The sequence below is a fragment of the Typopeltis vanoorti genome, chromosome 1, assembly GCF_054136105.1.
Source record: "Typopeltis vanoorti isolate ZY-2024b chromosome 1, IOZ_Tvanoo_1.0, whole genome shotgun sequence".
In the NCBI taxonomy this organism is placed as follows: Eukaryota; Metazoa; Arthropoda; class Arachnida; order Uropygi; family Thelyphonidae; genus Typopeltis; species Typopeltis vanoorti.
The window spans coordinates 64,121,738-64,146,485 of record NC_143549.1 but is presented as its reverse complement, the minus strand read 5'-3'; the positions used below and the strand labels follow the sequence as shown (position 1 = coordinate 64,146,485).

General features: G+C 33.1%; 1 protein-coding gene across 2 annotated transcripts in view; it reads left to right on the top strand.

Moving 5' to 3' along the window:
- The window catches only part of LOC150110045 (mitochondrial sodium/calcium exchanger protein-like), a 66,078-nt gene that overhangs the window by 18,726 nt on the left and 22,604 nt on the right, over positions 1–24,748 (top strand). The window contains exons 2-9 of one of the 2 annotated variants that reach the window (XM_090397641.1): positions 4,818–4,981; positions 6,942–7,094; positions 7,378–7,430; positions 10,399–10,456; positions 12,563–12,665; positions 14,602–14,769; positions 15,468–15,584; positions 20,835–20,903. In XM_090397641.1, the coding sequence (XP_090253767.1) occupies positions 4,943–4,981; positions 6,942–7,094; positions 7,378–7,430; positions 10,399–10,456; positions 12,563–12,665; positions 14,602–14,769; positions 15,468–15,584; positions 20,835–20,903 (760 nt within the window). In that variant the 5' untranslated portion in view covers positions 4,818–4,942. Of the gene's footprint in view, positions 1–4,817; positions 4,982–6,941; positions 7,095–7,377; positions 7,431–10,398; positions 10,457–12,562; positions 12,666–14,601; positions 14,770–15,467; positions 15,585–20,834; positions 20,919–24,748 lie in introns of both variants that reach the window. The other variant, XM_090397631.1, reaches the window with a different exon arrangement.

The following is a 24,748-nucleotide window of genomic DNA, read 5'->3' as shown; positions in this document are numbered from 1 at the left end:
AGTAGATAATGTGTATTTATTGTTAGTTTCTGTTATGATTTTCATCTGGTAAGAATTTAAAAAATCCCCCCCCCTTTTTTTTTAAAAAAATGACATATTCGGTTTTTTATATATATTTTTTCAATAATCACAAACTTTTAGCAATTCATTTTATTTGATTTATATCTTTTATTTCAAAAATTTTAATTTACAATTAAAACAAGAGGTTTTTGTATTTAACTTATTTTTTTAATGGAACGATAAACTCTTCTCTGAATTTGTTAACTCGATCCGGCTCATTGTGTAAAAGAAGTTTTGGAGGCCCTTGAATTAGATCCGGTAAATGTTGAATTGAACCATTCTTGGGAAAAGTGCTAAGAACAAGCCTATAATATAAAGCAATCTATAGAGGAGAAGATTATAACGAGCATAATTATTTTATTGGGTTTGACAGAGCTGTATATCCAAAGTGGTATTTCCAGGTCAGCTCAGCACAATATCAAAAATGTCCCAGTATTTTTTATTATTTTTTTTTTGACTCTAGCAGTGATACTTCGAACATTCACGATACTTATATGGAGATCAATCGGAGTTTTTGTTATTGTTTACCGTGTTCAAATATTAAATTAATCATCTCTTTTATAAGAAAGATAAGTAGTATATAAACAAAATGCTTCATTTAGATCTGAGAAGCAATAATAAATGACTCGTCTTAATAAGCAGGCTAAGAACAAAAGTTATGCATGATGTTCGGTAACAAAGTATGCCAAATGGTATTTTAAGTGAGGAAGATATCGCAGTTACTACTTTATTTTAGAGGAAACGGCATTCTCACACTTTTTCTGATAAATTTTGTAAAGGAATGTTAAAGAACTACCGTTTTTGTGACAGAGGTTATTATTTGATTGATTCAGGTGCGAGTGATCAATAGTATTTGTCCAAAACAAATTCATGATCGGTGGTTGGGGGGAACATCTCTATGATACTTTAATCAGTATTATTAAAGTAACGAGGATATATGAATGTTATTCGCACTAAGCCAAAATGATATTGCACATTAAAAACTTTAGATATCAAAATTAAATAAATTTCTGAAGAGGAGTAAATTTATTAAGTAATTCACTTAATTTCCGTTGCTAGAGAATTCGACAATAATTCGAGAGAAAAAAAAAGTTGAGTTGTAACTGAACACAGCAGTGTGACTCACTTCGAGTTGATAAATAATAATAAGAAGTAGTTCATATTTCCTTCTTGTCTTCCTTTATTTCATCCTGATTAGAAATTCTATTACCAGGAAGCGATAACAAACAGGACGCCTTATGAGCAATATGTTTGATGCATCAGAAGAAAAAATTGTTTGACGATCTTTACTAAAATATACAAATGAAATTTACGAGGGGTGAGCTGATAACTTCTGATAAACACCTAGAATAAAAATGCTATTAAAGCAACTAATATAACTACAAGAAAGAATGTATAAAACCCTTTAACCCTCATTTTTCATCAAATTGCAATAATTTGTTCTTTTTCTTTTAGGATATATAAGAAGACGTCAAAGATTTTAAGAAATTCAAAGACACAGAGGTGCGTGCGGTCCGTCATAAAGTTTTTCGTGTTTCATGAAAAGACCGCAACTGAGATTCACCGAACTTTGTGTGAGACTTTAAGGGACTGTATCCCAGTATATTCAACAGTTACCAGACGGGAGGCCAAGTTTAAAACTGGGCATCCTGAGATAACATATGCTCCCAGGTCAGGAAGACCTTCCACAGCGAGCACACCTGAAAACATCGATGTAGTGCATACCATGATACTTGATGATACTTGATGATGAATACTAGTTCAAAAACATTGCAAAGACTCTAGGGATATCCAGAATTGGGATCATTATCTACCAACATCTGGACATGCAGAAGTTCTCAGCGAAGTGGGTCCCCAAATGTTTGAATGCCGACCAAAAGAGAGAACGTGTACTGTCATCTCAAGGTATTTGGGGGCATTTGATGAAACATGGCTTCATCACTATGACCCAGAGACCAAACAACAGCCATGGAGTGGAGACACAAAGGTTTTCTACGGCCAAAGAAGTTCCGAATACAAAAGTCAGCAGGGAAGGTACTTGCTAATGTTGTTTGGTATATGGATGGGGTAATCCTTACTAAGTACCTCAAGAAAAGGTGAAAGTATCACAGCAGCATTTTATTTAATAGCTTTTGAAGGAAAAACGCCGCTGGAAACTGAACACAGGCGTGTTGCTTTTACTGGACAACGCACCTTCTCACATTGCTCATGAAAATCAACAGACAATACACAACTTGAGCTTTCAATGTCTGCCTGACCCACCCTGTTCGCCGCATCTGTCCCAATCTGACTATTTCCTATTCTAATAGGAAATAGTTAGATTTAAAGAAACACTCGAAAGGAACAAAATTTACTACAGATGAAGTCATATCTGCCGCTGAGGACTGGTTTCTGCAGCAAGCGAAAGACTTTATTCTCAGAGGATTGCAAATGATGCAGCAGCGAAGTTAACAACTGTATAACACTTTGCGGGAAATACGTAGAATAACGTGTAAGTCACATGGTTCTACCTCAATTTCCTCATGATGATTATCACAACTTTTCAGCACCTAATGGTCTAGAATGAGCAGTTGCATTTATTATTTTACTCCCAAACAAATCGTATTAAATGACCTATTTATTTTCACTTCACCATTAAGTGTATGCTTGGTTGCTGCGAACATGCTACTTCAAAGACTATTCAAACAACGAAAATTTAATCAGCCACAAAACAACAACAACAAAAAAACTTATGTATTTGCATATTTTGCGCGGCGAAGTTCATTTACTCGCCTAAATGCTATGCTATTGTTTACTCCAAATGCCACAGCGTTTAGGTGATAATTTGTGCAAAACCATAACAAGAAACAACTCGGGATACAGAAAGGTTTCGAAATCTTTGTATTCCATTCTTGCCATACCATACGCTTTGGCTCCTTCCTCTTAATCTGTATGCTTTATTTCCATCCTCTTCTAACATTGTGCAGTATTTATTTTTGTTTTATTTCTGCTGACAACTTTATAATTCATATTGCTATTGTAAATGTAATTATCGGAATTATTACAACTTAGTTCGGCTACGATGTAATCTTCGTGGTAGAGTTTGAAAAACGAGTACTACGCCCTTATTTGGAGTGCCTCCTAGTGACTTTGGCTGGAAAGATTTGTTCGATTCTCTTTGTAGCACCAGGATATGTATGAGATCATTTCCAACCGACGTGTGTCAGCCAGTCTCACACAGAAATGACAAATTCCGTTTTCCTTCCTAACATGTAAAACCAAAAAAGACATTCAGTTTGGAACCGCAGTACGCAAGTTTCAAAACCTTAGCTTTAACGTAATCAACCAACCTTCCTTGTCTGCAGAGATCCAGGTTCGAGACTATCAAAGACATCAGCAAAGATAGAAAAATCAACAAGAGTACATATACACTTAACAGACAAAAATACGTTTGATAGATGAATTTTATAGGTTGGTGTAAGTGTGTGTGTGGTGGCTTTCTGCAATGAATCATGTAACTATGGAGGGAGCGAGGTAACAATAATAATCACACATGCAAGTTAGAAGCATACAATTATGACTTTAGCACGATTGTATCTGCTATACTAAATTATTTCTTGATGATGGTATTCTGAATAGTTTAACATTCAAACGAGAACCACAAGACATTTTATGAATTTTATTATGTTAACTTTGCTATTACCTATAACTTTTCATCATCCGAATTGCATTGTGCCACTCTGTAAAACATCAACACTTAGTTTGAAATTAATGCAAAAAATAAAAGGTTCACTCAGAACGGATGAATGCTATTTCACGCCCACTGTCAGCATGCTTTGTAACGATACATGGCGTCGACAGATTTGGCGTATATCAGTGCGAGCTTAGGACTGCAAATTCCTGTGTCGATAACTTTCACTTCCTTGTTAAACAGCAACACGGAACAAGAATCCGAAAAATTCAAAACATTTCTTTCATGTTTTGGACGGTATTTAAGTATCTTAAATTCAGATTGCCACTAACGAAGATATAAAAGATAATAGACTTTAGATAAATAAGAAAGGCGAAACTAACTCCTATTCATTTATTCAAATTAAGCATTTCTAATGGCTTCATTTAGTTCTGTACAATGTAGGAATTTTATTCCTAATATCTGCAAATTAGCAGTATTGTTAATTTTGAATCGTTTATTAATAATTAACAGAATTAATCTAGGTAATCCAGATAGAGTGACAAACTCCAAGAAACATTACACTACGTGGAAATATCGTTTAAATTAAAGTTCTTTGGAAAAACAGTCGATAAAAATGTTATATTTTATTCACTTGTGAAACCTTTGATAAAAAATATCTTCTTGTTTTAATCCTTGTATTGAATAACGTATTTTGGATATCGCATTTTCTTTCTCGAATTCTATAACGGAAAAAACCACTGTCCTTGTTTCGTTATCTCTTCGTATTTCGTAAGCATTTAATAGAAATAAAAGCTTCAGATATATTAATTTAGTAATCGGTACTATGAGGCATTGGCCAAAGAAGAAGAAGGGTTTTCAATATAGTAAATAACCTTTCGTATGGGTGGAGAATGCTGATAGTTCAGCATAGTTATTAGTAACAATACTAGAAACAGTTGCTCTGCAAACAGAGGAAGGGGGGGGGGAAGGTCTTTCGTTGACCCCGTTTTCCTACGTTTCAACACAGATAATCCTCCTTCGACTGTGTACTTCCTTGTAACAGAAAGAATTTGTAATATGTAATTATAATTTGTTTTCTTTTCAGAGGGTGTTCTGGCTTTTCTTTTTGGATGTGTCCCACCCAGAGAATCAAGATTTAAGAGACCCTAAGATTCTAACCGTAACAAGAAGTTTCTACTTGATTGCTGACGTCATCTTTTTTAAGTACTCATGGATGCTCCTTTCAGTTACAGTGAAGAAAAAATTTCTGTAAGTGTGTTGAGTAGTATGCCATTTTTGTGTCGTTCTAAGATATTATTAACCTTGTGTATCCAATGAAACGATAACTACAATGAAATTCACGTTTTCTGATGTGAAGATCAAAATAATTTATTATTGAGAACACTGTAACCAAGTTTTGGTAGAAATTTCCAGATAATTTCGTTTCCGCTCAGAACTAATTTGACCTGCTATCTTGTATTATTTAAATGCAAACAATATTTATAACTTTTTAAATAATTTAATAAGCTCAATATTTAAGTTATTAATTTTTGTTTAACGTTTATGTTTAATGCATTTTATTCTAAAAGAAAGATGATCATAATGGATGATGAACACAATTCTAACAGAAAAAGTTTGACAAATCAGCTTTTTTTCGACTTCTTCCGAAATTAACCGACACGAGAACTTCCTCTCTCCTCGTGATACCAGTTGTATCCGTACAGAAAACTGAAATTCTATTGAAAATTTGTAATAAACTGATTTATTATTATTATGATTACGCTGATATCAATAGTTCGACTCCTGTTAATAGTTTCGTTTATTTGGATGTTATGGCTGAAACATCTCAGGCCATGAGGCTAGCGTGTTGTCTGTTAACCAATTGTCTCTGTATTGTGTTTCGATGTGTCGCAATGGCTGGTTTGACCGCTTTGAGAGATGAAAAACGGAGTTGTTTCCCCGAATGAAAAATCTTCCATCTCCGTAACTCACCTTCAGTTGAAAAGTACTGATAATGTCCTTTGACAAGATTCAAACCCAGGCCATTCCAATCAAAGGGAATCGGCGAAACAGACTGAGGTTTCTAGAAAGACGGGAACAAATCTTTTCAGACAGAAAACAGGAAATATACTACTTCAGCCTATCCTCTATAGGCTTCAATAACGTAACGCGAACTACATCTGCAGGAAGAAAAAGAAATCATATTTTAAAAATGGACATATTTATAATAAAATAGTTGTTTCTTTTGGGGTTTCACAATTACTAGAATTGTGATTTTATTACAGTCATGACTGATAAGAGATGATGCAAGAAAATAATAATGTTATACTATTATCGTAAATTAAAGCTAAACTGAACCAACCTGATTAATTGACTGTAATCAAGACAACTCATGTAGGGCCGAGTGGTGGTTGCGTAGCCGTACTCCAACTGCATTCGAATCCATATCGCAACGTCCTCGCGATTATGTGGAATAAATGACATTCTCATCTGTGTGGAGAATATCATTTATTAATTGGCTGGAAGTTTTTTCGAGGCTAATCGGTCTTGTTACTCATAATTTAGTTTCATTTGTGCTAACTTAGTTCGTCAATACCATCGTTCAAAACTCTAATAAAAACACTGATCCTGGAGGATTCATAAACACAAGCAGAGATCGCAATAAAGATACGGTGCAAATATTTTAAGTCTAAGGACAAGAAATGATTTCCTAAGTATCTCAATTCCAAGTTTCAAAATTCGTTGAATAAATAATTGAAAAAATAATCATTTTATGAAAAACATTCAAATTCAGACCTTTTCTGTGTACAAATATTTATTACGCTTCCTTAATGTTACTTTTTATGAATTAGAAATCTTAAAAAATGTAACTGTAAGTATTCCGAAATTATGAAACCGTTCTCGAAAGAGCCAGGGCCTCTGACTCTCTCATTGTATATAATGTATTCCAAAAGTGTAGCTTACCTGTACTTTGTTCTGTCATAATTCATCGATATACGGTGCATATCAGGGAAAATTTACGATTAAAATCCGAATGCGGCCAGCAGGCTTCTGATCAGCAAGGAATGCACCCAACGCTATAAGGTTGAAAAATGTTATCCAGCGTGAGCATCTTGTAATCGGCTCTTTGGGAAGACGCCTATTATCTTAACATAATTGACTGTTGATTGTTCATTTTTTTATTAGCTTGATCTTAAAATTCTAAAGTTTATTTTATGTTGTTTTTCAGTGTAGAGATGTGTATATGCAGAATATTACAGACAGGTGTTCGTTCGTTCAAAATACGTCAGACTGTTTGGACAACGATGGTTATTTAAATTATATTACTTTCACGTTTTGTAGTTTCGACAGCAATGGTGTTGCTGCCGCTGTATGTCTTTCGGTAAGTTGAGTAACTTTCATAGACTATTCCTTTTACTAAATAATTATAAAATCACATTCCCAAAGTGATGTTTTAAGAAATAACAAGGGAAGAATTCATCATTATATAAATATAGCATTTTACTCCAAGAATATTTTGGTTTAAAAAAGGCTTTTCTTCATATTTAACAAATCAGGAAGTGCATGAGAGAGAACATTTAGATACAATGTAGATTAAATGTTGATTTTACTGGGAAAAATATTTTAATGCATGAACTTACTTTCCTGTGCATTTTTCCTTGCAGTTGTTATTTCTGGGCATGCTGTTTATTGGTCTTGCAGTAACAGCCGATGATTTGTAAGTAAATAACTCATTCTGTAAAATTGAAATCCTGTAATGGTATTCCTTATTATTTTGCTCTTTTAACGTTTTTATTTGAGGTTTTTCGAAAATATTTATACTTATTACATTAGTTTCACAGAAATGTTCATTTTAAGATAATTTAGCTAAAACGAATTAAATTCAGAATTACATTACAGTTGATTAAAGGCTAGAGGGGCTTGGGGTTTCGTCAACAGCTTGGTAAGCATAGTAGGAAACCAAATTTTTAATACAAAGTTATGCATAGCTTAAATTCATGCCCTCTGTTTGTCATACACTAGGCAATGTCATGTTTTAAATGCGAAAATTACAGAATTTGAGAATATTTAGTGAAGGAAATTAAGAAAGAAGTTAATGCGTATGCAAACGAAGGCTAAATCAAAATTCAAATTGGTTTTAATCAAACTGAATGTTTATTTACTCTGTTTAAGTAACTAACGAAAACAAAAATTTTAACAGCTGGCAAGTCTGGCTATAGTTTAAGCAATATTAATTTGTCGATGGCTTCGCGAAATGCATAAGTGTCTGTTAGATTTTTTTTTTTAATCTGCCTCTCCATATGTGCACATATGAACATGTTGAAGTAATTAACAATATTTTAGACTTTTAAAATTCAAACTAAAATAAACATTAAGAAAGCATCGTTAAATATATAAAAAATGAATCGTTGTCATTTCCCTGTTCAAACATAAATAAATCTCTGATTAAGGTAATTAATCCTATCTGCAGAATGTGTTCTTCAGGACGGTTTGTCTTTTGTGCGAAGAACCTCAACAGGGTTCTTCGCGCCATAAATAGGATTCGAAGCCATCAAACTCTTCAAACAAAGGGTATAATGGAAATTAACTGAGCTACAGAGATTTTTGACCGTAGTGAGTACAGCGTTCTTATGAAAGAAGGCTGTGATGCATAAAGCTATACGGTGGGCGTGGGAAACACTGGGGACATCCGCCTTATTCCTTTGACATGAGACTCTGGGACTTGCACCTCTTCACTAAAATGAATATCTGGAAGGAAATCCGCACAGACAGGACATTTATGTGTCATGCAGTTCCTTGCGCATGTTTAAAATGCAGCTTTATCCATAGAATTTTCTATTAATTCAGAATTTCTTGGTTTTATTGCTCTTCTATTAGCTATCTTAGTGTAAAATTATGCACATGTTTGCAGACTGGTGTTGAAATGAGATGAGCCACAGATGAGTGTAATCGTTATGGTTTATTCTTAAAAAATAAAATGCAGTTATAGTAAGAAAATATCGTAACTGTATACCCATTTGTATGTTGCTAGTGATGATGTACAATTTTTAGTTTGAGGAGAATGCAGTTAGCAAAACTGAGTTTCTTGCATACCTTCTCTTCAGTTAGCTCCATTTGCTTCGTTTATCGTTATTCGTAGCTGTTTAAACTCCAGAAGAATTGTGTTAAAAACGCTTCTAACATCGCCTTGATTTTTTATTCTTTTGAGGCCAAGATAAGTGGAGAAAGTTGAAATATTGCAAAAAATTTGCAATGTTGGAGGTGGCTCAATAATTCGGGGGGGAACTTAATTGAACGGTACTGACAAATGCGGGAGTGGGCAATCACAGTATTACCACTATTGTCAGTGTTCACGTCTCAACCAAAATATCACTTTTTGCATTTTTATATCATTGGATGAATTGCTTTTGACTTCCGTTCACTAAATGTCGTATTGAAAAACTGTTTAGCAAGTTGGTCCCAACAAAGACAACTGACATGCTGACTTTTGACATACAATAATTATCTTTTCAACTTCGAGACAAGTTATTGCGCAAAATATTGCTCAAAATCAGAAAACTACCTTGATCAATGACGCGAAACGTTTCCTTGAAACAGTTAAGTTGGAAATTATTAAGTAAATTAGTCGACTTGTTCAAAATGTAGTTCCAAGGAATACTTTCTTTCTATCTGAGGCATCCTTTGATTTCAAATCAGTATCTCTAAATAACTTGTTTTTTTCACAAAAACATTAAACTTTATTCAGATAAACTTATATTTTCCCTAGCTTTCTGAGTGCTTGAAAAGCACTTCTATCAGTTGGATATTTCAGAGATGTTCTCAAGAAAAACTATCAAAAAGTAATTTATTTAATTAAATAAATATGAAAGGAGAATGACAACATCCATCCTTCCAACTCGTAGTTTTAGATGAGAAGACTGTTAGCTGTCTTCATGAGAAATCTTTTTTTTTTTTTAAATAGATGAATCGAATAGCAAGTGAAATGCGGTATTTGGTAATTAACAGTACGAAATGCGACAATAGCGAAATTTTTGAAGATCGTTAAATTGTTGAGTAATGAATTGTTAAAATTGAAAAGATGTATTCATCTCTATTTTAAGATCTAATGAACGTCAAAAGGCATTATCATTCTTGTGTTCTCTATCTTTGACACGTGCTGCTTCTTAGTAGTATGCCAGCTCCCGCCACATTAGAAGACTACACTGTCAGAAGCACAAATGCCAGAGCTAACGATAAAGACTTAATAATACACCATAACGAGGCAGTAAAGTCTTTACGTAGTTGGGAAGTACGCAACATTGGTGAAACTTCAGTGTTGTGTAATCTATTAGACGATAACTTCTCGTAGCTTAGCAACAAGAACAAAAATGATCTCGCTCTCTCTATTTTAAAATTTATATCCATTTGGGCGGCTCACATTCACAAAAGATTGTAAAACTACAGCACATTAGTACCGGCGATGAAATTCAACTACTGCGTAAAGACCATCAGAAATGTCCATGCCAGGATTTGAACTCCCCCCCCCACACACACACTTGTTAATTGGAGAACGGATAAGTTAACCACTCGGCCAACAGGGCCGGCAAATAGAGTGAACATTTTCTAAATTAATGTAAAACCTTTCTAAATTATTTATTATATTATGCCAAACTAACTTTTTTTTAATTGTATGATTTTTTTTCCAGTCTCTGTCCGTCACTTATTGTTATTACGAAGACACTAAGGTTGTCACAAAATATCGCTGTATCCTTGGCAGTAATTTTCTGTTTATAATTTTCATAACTCTTTTCTCAAAGATTTCTTTAATGTGTGTTTCCACTGATTAAAATAAATAAATAAATTTAATATAAACATTAAACAATTTAAAGAGAAGTAGAGATCTCATAAATTATCCATGAAGAAAAGAGGAAGGGAAGAAGAGGAAATAAAACAATGTAAGAATTTCAGAGGACTTTCCCTACTAAGTATACCTGATAAAATTTACGTAAGCATAGAGAAGAGATTTTGAGAAGAATAATCTGAGTTCAGGAAAAATACAGGTTGTCATGATTAGATTTTCACTTTGCGACAAATACTTTTGAGAAACTATGCGGATGTAACAAGAATATGTATTAAATTTTGTTAATCTGGAAAAGCATACGACAAGGTGCCAAGAGGAAAGCTGTTCAAAACTCCAGAATTATATGTTGCAAATGAAACATTATATCGAGCAGTAGATAATCCAAGTTGTAAGGAGTTGGAATTGAATGAGGTACAGGAAGGTGGTTTGGATGTTAAATCAGGTGGGAGACGAGTGAACATGATCCCCACTGTTGTTCATTATTTATATGGATCACGTTATGAACTGGTACTAATGGAAAATGGAATTAAACCTGATATCAAAATTGGATATGTTCATCTCAGCTCTTTATTTTATGCAGATGATGTTACACTCATAAATAAATCCAGTATACTTCTGAAGATTCGTTAATTGTATAACTGCTATAATCACTTTAGCATGCAAATGAGCAATAAAATACCAAACTACGAAAAGTGCAGGGATGCTGTATCTGTCTGGAGAACCTAATAGAACAAGTAAAATATTTCAGTTATTTAGGCATACTTTTTAGAGAAGATGACAAATATGAAATTGGACAATTGAATTTGAAAAGCTGGTATGGTGAAGGTCAACTCAATAAATTCATATGGAATAAAGGAAAAATTAATGAAAATATTAAACTAACTGTATCGAGGAGTATTAGAAACCAATTTACTTTATGGGTTTGGGAACTAAGTTAGAAATAAGAAACTTGATCAAAAACCGGAGGCCACAGATATGTGATTTCCGAGAAAAATTACAGAATTAAACTGAGGCATTAGTGGCAGAAGCATATTAAAAACGAGGATAACTTGACATTGTTAGCGGAGATAATTTCAGGGTGTGTGTGTGTGTCCTTTTAAACAGACTGGCAGAGGGAAACGGTTACAAAGCAGGTGTTAAATGTCGGGATGGCATGGGGGTGGGGGGAGTTTCAGGAGGCGAAGATCGAGGTGGATTGATGTAGTTAGAAGTGCTTTCGAAGACCAAAATGAAATCCCGACAGTATTGGAGACCTGAAAAACAAATACTAATTAGCATTTTCCTACTAATTAGTAGGAAAATTTGGTAGGAATTTAGAAATATAAAATTATGGTGAAATGCTAAGATAATTGAAGCTACGTATCAGGAATTTTAGGTGATGAATATTCTTTCCATTTTAGCACTAATAAAAGTCGAGATTAATTAGTTACCAGTTGGAAATTAGTATCATGTTCTGAAGGCATTCAATTCACGACATTACAAACAAAAATTCATTTCTTATAAATGTAATAACTTATCCGGTATGAAACTAATACTGCTGATTGTAGCGCCCTCTGGCAGTATAAAAGATCCGATAGCTAATTATAAATAAGATCATATATCAAAGAAGTGAAGGAAATCAGAAATTTAAGGAATTAAAATAATGTACCCAGTATCTAATATTACTTTTTGGAGTGGGGGGGGGGAATAATTTTAAATATCGGGTGCTTTTTTTCCCTAAGAAAAAAGGGAAGGGTGAAAACAATTTTGACACCAACAGAGAATTTCGTGATATATTCCTACACATCAAAAACTTTCAAGAAAGGTTTAACTGAAAAATAAACTCGAGAGGGATAATAAAAAGTTAGTTTTCGGTGAGGATAAATAAAAATCATAGTTGTTCTACTGGTATCACCTAAGTAACGAAGCCAGAAGAGTCCTGAGATGCAATTTGCAATATCTTAAGTTTCCGTTTTTTTTTTTCTTCTCAGTTTGTTATTAAAATGTTAAATCCTTGACAACCATTGCAGGGAGTTACATTTTTAGCGTTTGGTAATGGATCTCCGGACATTTTTTCTTCTCTCGCTGGGATCGAGCAATCAAGACCACAACTTGTTATAGGAACACTTTTCGGTAAGTACCACACGTCGCATGATTTTCTTGAATTTCTAGATCCATATTGGATATTTCCATTACAAATCTTTAAATTTTAAGACTTACCGAATAACATCTGAAGACATGATATTACCGATTGACGTTGAACTCGTAAAGAGAGAGAGAGAGAGAGAGGATGTGTGCGTGTGTCCGTGATTTATAGTAATACAAATCTGGCTATAGTTTTCCTTTCTGTTTAGTGAATGTACTGAAATTGATAGCCTTGCGCATCTAGAAATAAAGACAATGTGTGCCAAACCTGGAAAGTAGTTGGTGCATGCCAGGGTAATTTATTAGTATTTGTTGTCCCCTTCAAACAATTCCAGTTCTTTCCAAAGTATAATATTGACGAAGGGAAGTATATCGAAGGGGATGATGTCGCTATAGAATACAGTGAGAGAGAGAGAGGAAAAAAAAAAACAGTTTAAATGGCCCCATTATTGTTCTATTTACATACACTAGCCACTTCATTTTTATTCAAGTAAATCATGGTGTATGCAAATTTGAAATATTAACAAGGGATCATCTGAAAGGGGGGGAGATCAAACCATTAAATGCATAAGGTAGTCGGCAATACTAGGTGGCGTATTGAATAAAGGACGCTACGAGTATAAAAATGATATAACCGAAAGTGCAAATACCGGCCACTGAATTAGAAATTTCGCAGAAATTAGTGATTTCCGTATAGGCATGAGACTGCCAGTATGTCAGTACCGATCCTCTTCAATTTCTTCCGCATAGTTCGGTGAGTTATGGGTTGGGAACAGCCTTCATTAAATGTTTCGGTCAATTTATGCACACAGGAAGTTCTATTTGTCCTACAAGACTTCTCAGACGACAGCAATCTCGTTCCTGACAGATTGCCTCTTAGACGAGCAATGTGGGTTATTTTTCCACTGATTCAACACCGGATAGCTCACCTTCTCAGAAACCAGTCAGCTCTACTGTTTACGAAATCGTGGCTCCAGCCAGGCAGGCACCCACAATTAAGACCTTGGTTAAAATCCGAAAGATTGGAAAGTGGCCTTTATGTGTATTTCTCCCATGACTCAAAATTTAAAAATAAATGCATACAGATTTCATTGGAAAAAACATTGAAAAGTATCTAAGTCTCAAATAATTTAATTTATCATGAATTACCAATACTATGCCTTCAAATATGCATATGATTTTGGAAGATCCTCGATATCTAAGTCCTTTAATGTCAAATAAAAACTAGTGTTAATAAAGTAAACGAAACAATGCAGATTTGCTGAGATGCAATTAAACTGCATTTAGTGTGTAGTGTTAAACAAAAACTAATCTTTGTTTCACTGACGTCCGTACAATTCAGATCTAACACTATACTTAAAATACGATTAAAATCACAGATTCGATTATATACATTTCGACCTTCACAATCGTGATTAGAATCATGATTGTGAAGGTCAGTATGTATGACAAAAGTAGACACTACGGCTATACACAAAATGTGAACTTGCGACAAACTAGATTTGTTCACGACTTAAATGCTTCATTGATACCTGGAGGAAGGATCAGAGTAGTCTGTGGGGGGATGCTTGGGGAGAGAAATAGGTTATACTTTATTCATCGACATGACTTAGGATATTTGGATGCACTGCCACATTGAATGAACGTCAGTCAAGAATATAAATTTGTGAAACTAAAGTATAGTATAACATAATCACAAAATAAAAAATCATAGTTGGTATATCCTTATCATCTAGACTAGGATATTAATGTATAAGATAACTATTTTTAGGAAAGAGTATTTTGTAACCTACTCACTCTCTTATTTTAACTACACTTATCCCAAAATAGCGCTATGTCGTTTAGTGAAGTCTGCAGGATATTCGAGAGTAGAACCCAAATATTTCTGCTTGTTATATATCATAGTTTTTGGTTTTTCGTTTAGGTGCTGGAATCTTCGTTACGACAGTGGTGGCAGGATCCATCATTGTGTCGCGACCCTTCAAAATAATGGAACGACCCTTCTTAAGAGACATCATATTTTACATCTGTGCTTCATTCTGGGCTTTCTTCCGCTTCTATTCTGGGTCTATCCAACTGTGGCACGCCATAGGTGAGTAAATATACGTTACGTACTAGAATTAAGCATTAGGAGGAGACAGATTAATTAATCTAACTGTTCACTTTTGAATAGAGGGAAGCAGCGTTCAGGAACTCGGTACAACTCCAAATATGGGAACATTCGATTACCATGGAAATGGAATTCTAAGAAATATTTTTCCGTGAAAAATAATTTCAAGTACTGCGAATACGTACTTGAAGAGAACATATTCGCAGTTACTCTAATTTTTATACTACCGTTACCTCATTTTCTTATTAAGTTTGGATGTTGGAAATGCTGATTAAAATTATAACAGTTAGGATTCGAAAGTAAACATGAAATCGCATCCAGTTAAATGCTACTGAAAACAAGTGAGAATATCAATATTATGACTTTAAATATAACATATTATTAGTTATTAACTTCCAAACAAAGTTTGAAAAAAATTGTTTATATGTTGAATTCATATTCTTTTGAATTTATATAAGAAATTTATTTCATACATGTTTGTTGTAGTTATTTTGATTCTCCCATCTGCCAATAATTCCTAAATAACTTACCAGTATAACATTAATACTAATAAAATCTAAATTATTTTCTAAAATAAAGAAAGGTAAAATATATAAACTTTGACTCGAAATTAATTTATAGAGAAAGATTCCATCAAAATATTTGAGTTGTTTTAACTGCATTTATTTTTATTTATTTAGGTTTCATTGTTGTGTACGCTGTCTACATTGTAGTGGTAGTGATTAGCAGAATTATTTATCAAAGAGTAAGGGAAAAGTCTAAAGGCCCACTCCCCGATAAGCAAATGCAACCTCCAGGTAGGTTTTGTGTTTGTGATGTAATACGCCCGCTATGCTGAGTAGCATTTCCACATACATAAAAACTTCAAAATGATAATGAAAATTGTGTACTAGTTTGAGTACTATTACTTTGAAAAGTGGAATTATTGAGGGAAAGTACTTTTTTTCCTTTATAAACTAGGACAATTTATACTTCAAATTGATTTTAATTATTATAAATCATATGCAGCAGGAAGAATAAGTAACTTTTTTTTAAAAGTACGAACATTTTCCTTTTCCTAAAACATATTGAATAATACTGTAAATCCATTAGCTTTTAAATGTCTCATATACTTTGCAGCGATATTTACAAATTGTATTCATATTTTATTTAAATAACTTAAGCCATTAGGAATGCATAATTTTTATCACGAAAATAGGCGATAAGTTATAATACGAGAAAAAAGAATACCGCTGTACTTGAAGGACATCTGGCGTCAAATAAATAATCATTGAAATAATAAGATAATCTCATTCCAGTGAGATTATTATGTGAGAGATATTACGTGACACCTCCCAGGAGTCCAAAGACTCATCGCGGAGGGCGCACTAAAACTTTTCGTCTCAACTATTTAATCCGCCAACAAACATAATACGCCATCTACTTCTTACCACCACTAATATTTTTTTGTTTGTAAATTCCATGTGTTCTCAAGGCCGATTGATTTGCCTGTACGCGGGATTAAAAACCCCGAGTTGCTGGGAGAGAAAAAACCTGCTACCTCCTATTTACACCGGAATTTAGAACAAATTAATATAAAATGATATAAAATGAAACAGAGTAAAAGTATTTATAGTTTTGGATATATAAAGAATATTTTTATTTATAATTCATTTAATTTTCCATTTAAATAACACGTGCAAATAAAATTAAGTGATTTTTTTTTTTTTTTTTTTTGATGCGAAGTTATCAGGTACCTTTAACACTGTCGTCCAGTAAACACACGAAATGATACATTGTAAAAATGAAAACTACCGTGCTTGCAAACAGTTATTGCAAAACGAGATAATCTCATTCCAAAGCACACACGTGCACTATGAAAAAAATAAAATAAAAAGATAACTCATATAAAATGATAAAAGTGATAGACTGAACGCTTTTATTTGTAGTAGGGTTACGAGAATAAGCATATAAAATATGTTGAAGTAGATTAAAACATACAAGTGTATTCATTCGATCCCAAATAAGGATCGAATCCATTAACAGTGCTGTAAAAAGCTGTAAAAGATTTCACAAGGCTCAGTCTTATTCCAACTTGCAATTTTAAATTACTGTTCCTAAATAGTGTTATTAAATTCAGTGTTCAGGCTTAAAAAATCTAAGTATATATATATATATATATATATATACTTAAATATTACGTCACGGTTTTCAAAAGTAATAGAATGTCGTGGATACTTCAAGTGACATTTTCAAGATACGTGCTGCAATTTTTTATTATCTATTTATTCGAAGGTTATATAAAACAACATATTGTAATTTATATATAACTCATAAATGCAGTATTATTAATAATATATTATTAATATTAATATCTTAAAACGATAAAATATAAAATGGCTTTTACAGCGAGCCATCAAGTAATCTTCAATGTGGAAGCTGTGAAGGGGGGGGGGAAGGGTTAAGTTTTGAGCAATCCTACTTTAAATTTTATAAAAGGTTTAAAGACTTGAAATACGAATACAAAGTCCTTTTCTGATACGTTTGTGATAATTTTTTTTTTTTTTTTTTTTTTTTAATAAATTGAATACAGCAGACATAATTTCTCGTTTCGGCTAAACTCTTAAATAATTTCGCATAATTAAATTTTTGGGAATGCCAAGTAATCTGCAGATTAAATAATCTCATGAGGCATATTTACGTAAATTTAACAACCCAGATTGTAATGATTACACTTGACTACATGTTACTAATAATAAATGTTTTTTTAAATGAAAGTCAATAGAACTTCATCGTATTTTAACTATTTTTTTTTATAATTCGGAGATTAAAAAAATTCAGGTATTTTTACTTTTGCAAATTGCTTTTTTGCTTGTATTAACATTACTAATATTGAAATAGCAAATTGTGTTTGTCTGAGAATGCCTTATGCTAATGATGCCTTTGAACTATTGAAACTAAACAAAAGAACACATCATCAAAATAGGCTCTGCTTCAAAAAATACTCACGTTCATCGAAATCCCTGAACTTTTACACCTTTTTTTTTGACACCCAAATTAATTATTTTAAGAGAAATATTTTAATAATACAGGTTTAAACTGGAATCCCTTTTCGATAAATAATATTTTGTAGGTCTGCAGCATTAACTGCAATTCAATTTGGTTTAAATCCATTCTCAATGGAATTTCTAATTTCCTGCTTCTCTCTATCTTCATTTAAGTTTATCGCTAGATACACCAGTCATGTTTTTCATTTGACTCTTTTATAATCAAAAAGTGTAAGAATAACAGTTTGCTTAAGAGAGAAATCTGAATCACATTTCAGAGTCTCTTAAAATTCGTTTCCAACATTTCAGGAATGTGCGTTTTCCTCCTCATTCTTTCGCTATACACCAGTTTAAGACTAGTTAAAGCTTATTCAAAGAGGTTGTGAATCTACATTCACCTAAAATTGTGTATTGTTTTTCTTCTACTCCATCATTCCCATTAGTTTTCAGAAACATCCCACCAACTGTATACCAACTTCACACCTAATACTCAGGTAGCATTTGTGAAGAGGGACAATTTTACATCTCGAGAAACTACATGCATGTTCTGCAGGACCAAAACATTTCAGAAGTTTCCTTGAAGCGCACAATATTGGCAAAGATGTGAAACAGTCTTCCGAAAGCACAAGTTTGCTTCCTTTACGTAGTTTCATTGAATATAATGCAGGACTTCAAATATGTCAGTACTTTGGAATGTCAGCATATGTAAGATATGTAATATGTAAACCATATATCTTAACATCGTGGATGGAATAAGGGCCACACAATTCACTAAATCTGCCCCTAAAGGACCAAAGATGATACTTTTTAAATCCACGTCCGCCCCGTAGGATGTTAGTCTCACACAAGGCGATGAAAAAAAAACAGCCATTTTAAAGACATAGTTATCTATATAAGTGAGATTCGAACTACCATACGTTAAAGATATAAACTCTGACTATATAATTAAGGAATCTCTCCAGCATAACCATCAGATTTCCTGTCCGTAGATATGTACGGACAGGAAATTTGTCACATAAATCCTTTCAGAATTTTGTAGTTCCTGTGGAAATGCAACATATGTGTTTTGGAAGAGTATATAGACCATATCTGATGCTAAATTTAGGGATTTAGACAATTAACTTATCCACTCGGATCGTAACAGACGTCATCAATGTGTGTGTGTGTGTATATGTATGGGAGGGAGAAAGTAAGTCAAATGCAGTTTATCCTACGGCCAGCCCAATGAATCGCTTCCCCCCCCCCCGAAACACACAAGTGCTTTCATCGTATAGTCGCGAGTGCATCGCAATATTTGTCCTTCAGTTGGAAAGATCTATGTTCGAATCCCATCCAGGAAGAGAGGAATTTTTATTAGTGATTTTCAGCAAATGTGAGTTAGCCAGCTTGATAAAGATGTAACAGGTTTTTCATTCCTGCAAAGAGAGAAACTGTCCAAATGAATGCAATTCACAGACATAATGCCATAATTACACCTCCTCCTCCCCCCAAGTATTGAGTGTTCATTATTACACGCAGGAGAAACCATGTTCTTTTCTCACTTCTTTTGCAAAATTAAACCCTTCACATTTCGAGGAGAGTTTCCCAATATGAATTATTGAAATATTCTTATTTAAAATGTCGTTGAAAAGCACCTTGCGAGATTGTTAAAAAAAGAAAATTAATTGCTGATTTATTAGTGAAATAAGAGGCAACGAGAAAACAACGCTACCAAGAGTGTCATTTGCAGTAAGTAGCAAAGCGTTAACTTCTAGTTGGTGCCTAAAATATTATTAACGCTATCGTGGCTTTCTTCGAGTCTAAAGTCCTCGTCTGAATTTCTCGTACATCGCATCGCGGAGAATTTTTTAAGCTTTTCTGCTATGATTGATTAACTGTTTTCGTGGAAAATGAAGTTTGTACTTTCAGTAATTGAAGTTCCTCCCCCCCCTCCCCGCTAGCTCGCAAACAACAAACCAGTCGAACATGAACAGATGACAAAACTCTCTCTCTTACACACACACACACACACACACGCACACGAAGCTACTACATGAGCTTCCACATTATGTTCATAAGAATCGAGTCATCCTACGTAAAATAAAAATAATTACCGAAGAATAAATAACTCGGTTATGCAAGAAGAGCCTAGCATCTCTTCTCGCTGATGATAACGCGGCTTTTATTATCTCCCGTTTGTTGCGAAATGTATTTTTTTGAAATCATGTGAGACTTTCAGATCGTCTTGCATGAGTCAATATATGGATTTTCTCAGATGTTTCCTTTGAGATAAGACGTTTCTGAATTTATTCAGTAACTAGTATTACCTTACAGGAATCGTCAGAGAGAGTCTAAATAAGAAATTGATACCTGTGTTTTTGACAGCATTCTGCTGGCTGACTGATGTCTCTGATATTTTTGTTTTGATTTTTTTTTTGCCATTTTCCTTCTCCCATTCGCTTTAATCTTTTGATATGGAAGCAAATGTATACATATATATGCAGCCCCTTATGTGTTTTTCCCCTCTATATATACAACTGTGCTTATGTATATACAAAGTTGGTTAGTGGATGGATAGCATATCCATCCTTCAATCAAAGCCAGCGGGTTCTAATCCCGACATGGATGTTTGTTGTTCATTCCATTTTGGTCTTCCGAGCAGGTTTTCAAAGACGTATTTAACCCTTTCCCCAGTCCATGATACTAATAGATAAGTTTACAATCTTTCACCGAGTGGGATTCAAATAATAATAATAAAAACGTATACTAAGATGATGGGCTTCTCTTATAGAAGGTAAACTCTTGTTCTAGATGATCTGTTAGTTCAGTCGAAGACTTAACTATTAATTTATTGAAATTTCTCGACATTATCCGATTCAATCTTGCTTTTCTTAAAACATGATATTCTTTGAGAAAAAATCCTGAATTCTATTGTTTAGTTTTGGTTTATTCTGCTGAACTTGGACTATTAAGTAATTTTTATCACCTCACTCTGCATTCTCCAAGGCACTTACAGCGCTTTTTCCTCCCTTTATTTTACAGTGATCGAAGTTCAATCTCCAGAATCGATGATAATTAAAGCCGAGCCAGAAGACGATCCTGAAGCCGAAGGTGTGGTACTCAGAAGTAAGAGCGACACTTTTCTTTTCAATATGGCTGTAGCTGAAGATTGCTTTGCCGCCTCAGCCATCATTGAATGTGCCCTGGTGACAGTCCACTGCCACGTGGAAAGTGTCCGCTTCTGTGTTTGTCATTAGCTGTCTTGTAACTATTTGTTTTGTAAAATAGTGTTTATACTGTTTTAACTGCTTATTTACAGTATGCTGTGTGTATGTGCGTGTGCTACTGCTAAGAATGTGGTTTTGCGCAATTTACAAATATTTTGTCGATAATTAAATAGATCTTGGGAAGTTGCGGATGACCAAAAGTGTTAATTAACCCGGACAATATATTTGTAAATTTTCTAACTTGCCAAATGCGTTCTTAATTTTGATGAAAACAGCTGCGACTCAAATTTTCATTACCTGTCATTTGTATGCAATATGCTGAGCTTTTGCTTTATTCGTCTAACATCTACAATTTTTCTACGCCACAGCGAGATTCAACTTACAAAGGCATAATCATGTATGATAACTTAGCCTAGTTTTACTGATAGTCCTCTTCCATTATGTAGTTCGCATAAATACTTCCAGTTCTGCTATTTTCAATAGCAGGACTAAAAGTATTTATAATTATAATTTTAATAATTTAAATGATAAATAAAATAAATAAAATTTATAATATAATTAAAATATTTTATTAAGATAATTTTAATGAGCCCGTAGAAAAGTATAAGACCAAAATACATAAGTAATAAAGCATTTAAATATACAAAACAAGCAAGCATAAGTAGCATGATAGAAAAAGAAACGTTCTCAAACTGTTTATGCAAAGCAATGAAAAGTTAACGATTTTAAAGAACTAAAAACTTAAAACAAAGCAGGTCATCAAAGTGCATTCAAAAAAGTAGAAATTGTGCTTAAATAACTGAGAAATGAAAAATCACTAGGGATTATGGATTCAACTCAAATTTGTTTATGTACGCAGGGAAAGATTTCTACTATAACTTATGGAAATTTTCTAATAGAGATATAAAAGAGAAAATTCTGAAAATTTTTTGAAATTCTGAAATTGAGAAAAGCAATACTAATACGAATATTTCACAGAGATCAACATAATCTTGAAAAATCAAAAGGATTTTTTTACTAAAAAAATTAGTAAAATAATTAATAAATTAAAAATACCATTAGAAGACTCTGTTCTCAATTATTAATAGAAAAAAAAAACCACGGAGAATATAGTCTGGAGGCATTGAGTATCATGAGGTAATTATTTCATACATTTCAGAAATATTCTAAACATCCCAAATTATATATATACTGTATATGTGCACACTCATTTAAGTATAGTAAACAAAACTCAGATTTATGAAGAAAATGAAGTTCAAGTTAAATTATAACGGAAACGAGCATGGAAAATTAAAATTTAAATGAAGTGACAGAATAATAGAAGACATAACCACCGCATGCTGTTTTGAGATGATCAACTTTTTATTGCAACAGCAGAAGAAAACTTGCAATGAGAAATATAAAAAATAAAAATTACAATGAGTTTGGGACTAATGATTTCAACAAGTTAAACTAAATAGCTGCTTTCAAAGGTGTAGAACCGATAAAATGTAAAATAGTTATAGATAAAATAATAATGAAACAAATTCATACTTTTAGTTACTTAAGATGGCACACGAAGAAAATTATATTAATAACGAATTCAGAGTTTTTAAAAATGAATACGTCACGAGTACCAAATAATAAGCGTTCACAATGTATAAGCACTCCCAATATTATAATACGGATATCAAACATGGATACTGAAACAAGGGTAGATAAGAATTACAATAATGGAATGCTGTATTATGCGAAAAATAGCTAGCTATAATTTATGGAAACATAAATGTAATGAAAATACATTAAGAACCAGAAGGGGAAAAAAAGCAGTAATAACAGAGAGAATATAACATTATTAGATTGAGCATCTAAGAGAGAATGCTCCTGGAATAATATTTGATAAATATAATAATAAAAAACCTATATATATATATATATATATATATATATATATATATATATATATAAATGAAGCTAAATTTAGAGATAGGGACAGGACACCTGGCCTAATTCCATAAAAAGACGATGAATTCATATTGTCACTGAAATAAATATGACTGTTCCACATAGTCAGTGGAACTGCTCAATATAGAATTTCTGCGTAAGTTAGAAAATAATCCACTTCATCCGGGATATGATCGTAATTTGCAATTGAAACTGTCGCGAATACCAACGTCTCAATGAAAGTTCATACCCCTTTACACGTTCCGTGTTCAGCAGATATCAATCAGGTGGACATTTTAAGAATTTCTTTCTTCAGTAAATCATGTGACGTCTCAAATAGAACCGAACAGTTAAAAGAACAATTTGAGTTCACTTGATTTGTTAAGAGATCCTCTCGAAGAGTCAAGGCCAGATTATGTAACTGATGTCACATTGGAAGCAATCCAACTTTAAGCCATTCTGAGTTGACTGGCTTATCCTCAGACAATTAATGCTGTCAAAATTATCTCCATGTATAGGACAAGTAAAGCTGTAGATGCAATTTAAGCTAATGTATTTGTAAACGCATGCTTTTGCTTAACGCTTATTGCCATGTGCATTTTATTAGATAGAATTATTTTACGCAAATATAATGTTTACATTATTAAACTGAATTTAGTCTTTTTTACATATTCATATAAGCGTGTTAATAATCCGTTTCATATTTAACTCTGTCAATGCATAACTCATGGAAAAATATATGATAAAAAATAAGAAAGAAAGAAAAAAAGGTTTTCTAGACCCTCTCGATAAAAGTAGATCTGTATTTCAAGAAGTTGAATTTATTCCTAGACAAAAGAGTAGTGGATTTTGTCCAATCCCTAATCAGCCAGAATAAGAATTCTGTGAAAATTCGAATAGAGGTCTTTAAAGTTTTTTTACACTTTTAATATTTAATACTTTAACCATATTAAATTTCAAGCAATTTTTGTGGTTTCACTAAATCTATAAAACCATATTATTTTTATGTGACACCTCTAAGAAGTCAAGGACTCATCGCTAGAGGGCACTCCACTCCGCTACATACATCTCATCGTCTCCACTACTATAATATACTGCTTAACTCAACAACTGTCATCAGCGCCATCTACTGGCCATGGTCAATAGCAGTATTTTTTATCTGTAAATTTTTATATCGCCAAAAATTGTTACCATGGAAGCATGACGTCATATCCATCTCAATCGAAATGCTTTTATGATAGAGAGGTTTTCCAACATGACTTTACAAGCAACGACTTGTATTGCATTAATGAACCCAATTTTCTTATCAGAAAGAATTTCGACCAAGAAAGTCAATAAATAAATAAATCCATCGAAAATATTGAAGCTACGTAATAAACAAGAGCGAATGCGTTTTCATCTAAAAAATTGAAGACCATCTCTCTCCAATTACCTGCAGTGTTTCATCTGACAAGACCGCTTAGTATTGACTTACAGACCAATGACAAATTCGATGTTTACGCGCAAACTAAGTTTGTTTGCTCTTTTAAGACTTAGTGCAAACTATGTTTTAGGTATGTTAATGAACACAAAGAAGACTCCAAATAAGTGAATAGAAAATGCGTCTACAGATACAAGTTGAGACCTGTTATTATTCATCGAGTTGACATCTGAGCAACATATTAGTCCATAGATGCCATCATAGATTAAGAATGAAAATACAGCGAGTAGATTTCTATTTTAAAAACCGAACTTCATTTTGTTGGGCATATACTTCAATTCAGACATCTAAACTAAAGCCTGTAAAGCTTTGTAAATACATAGTTG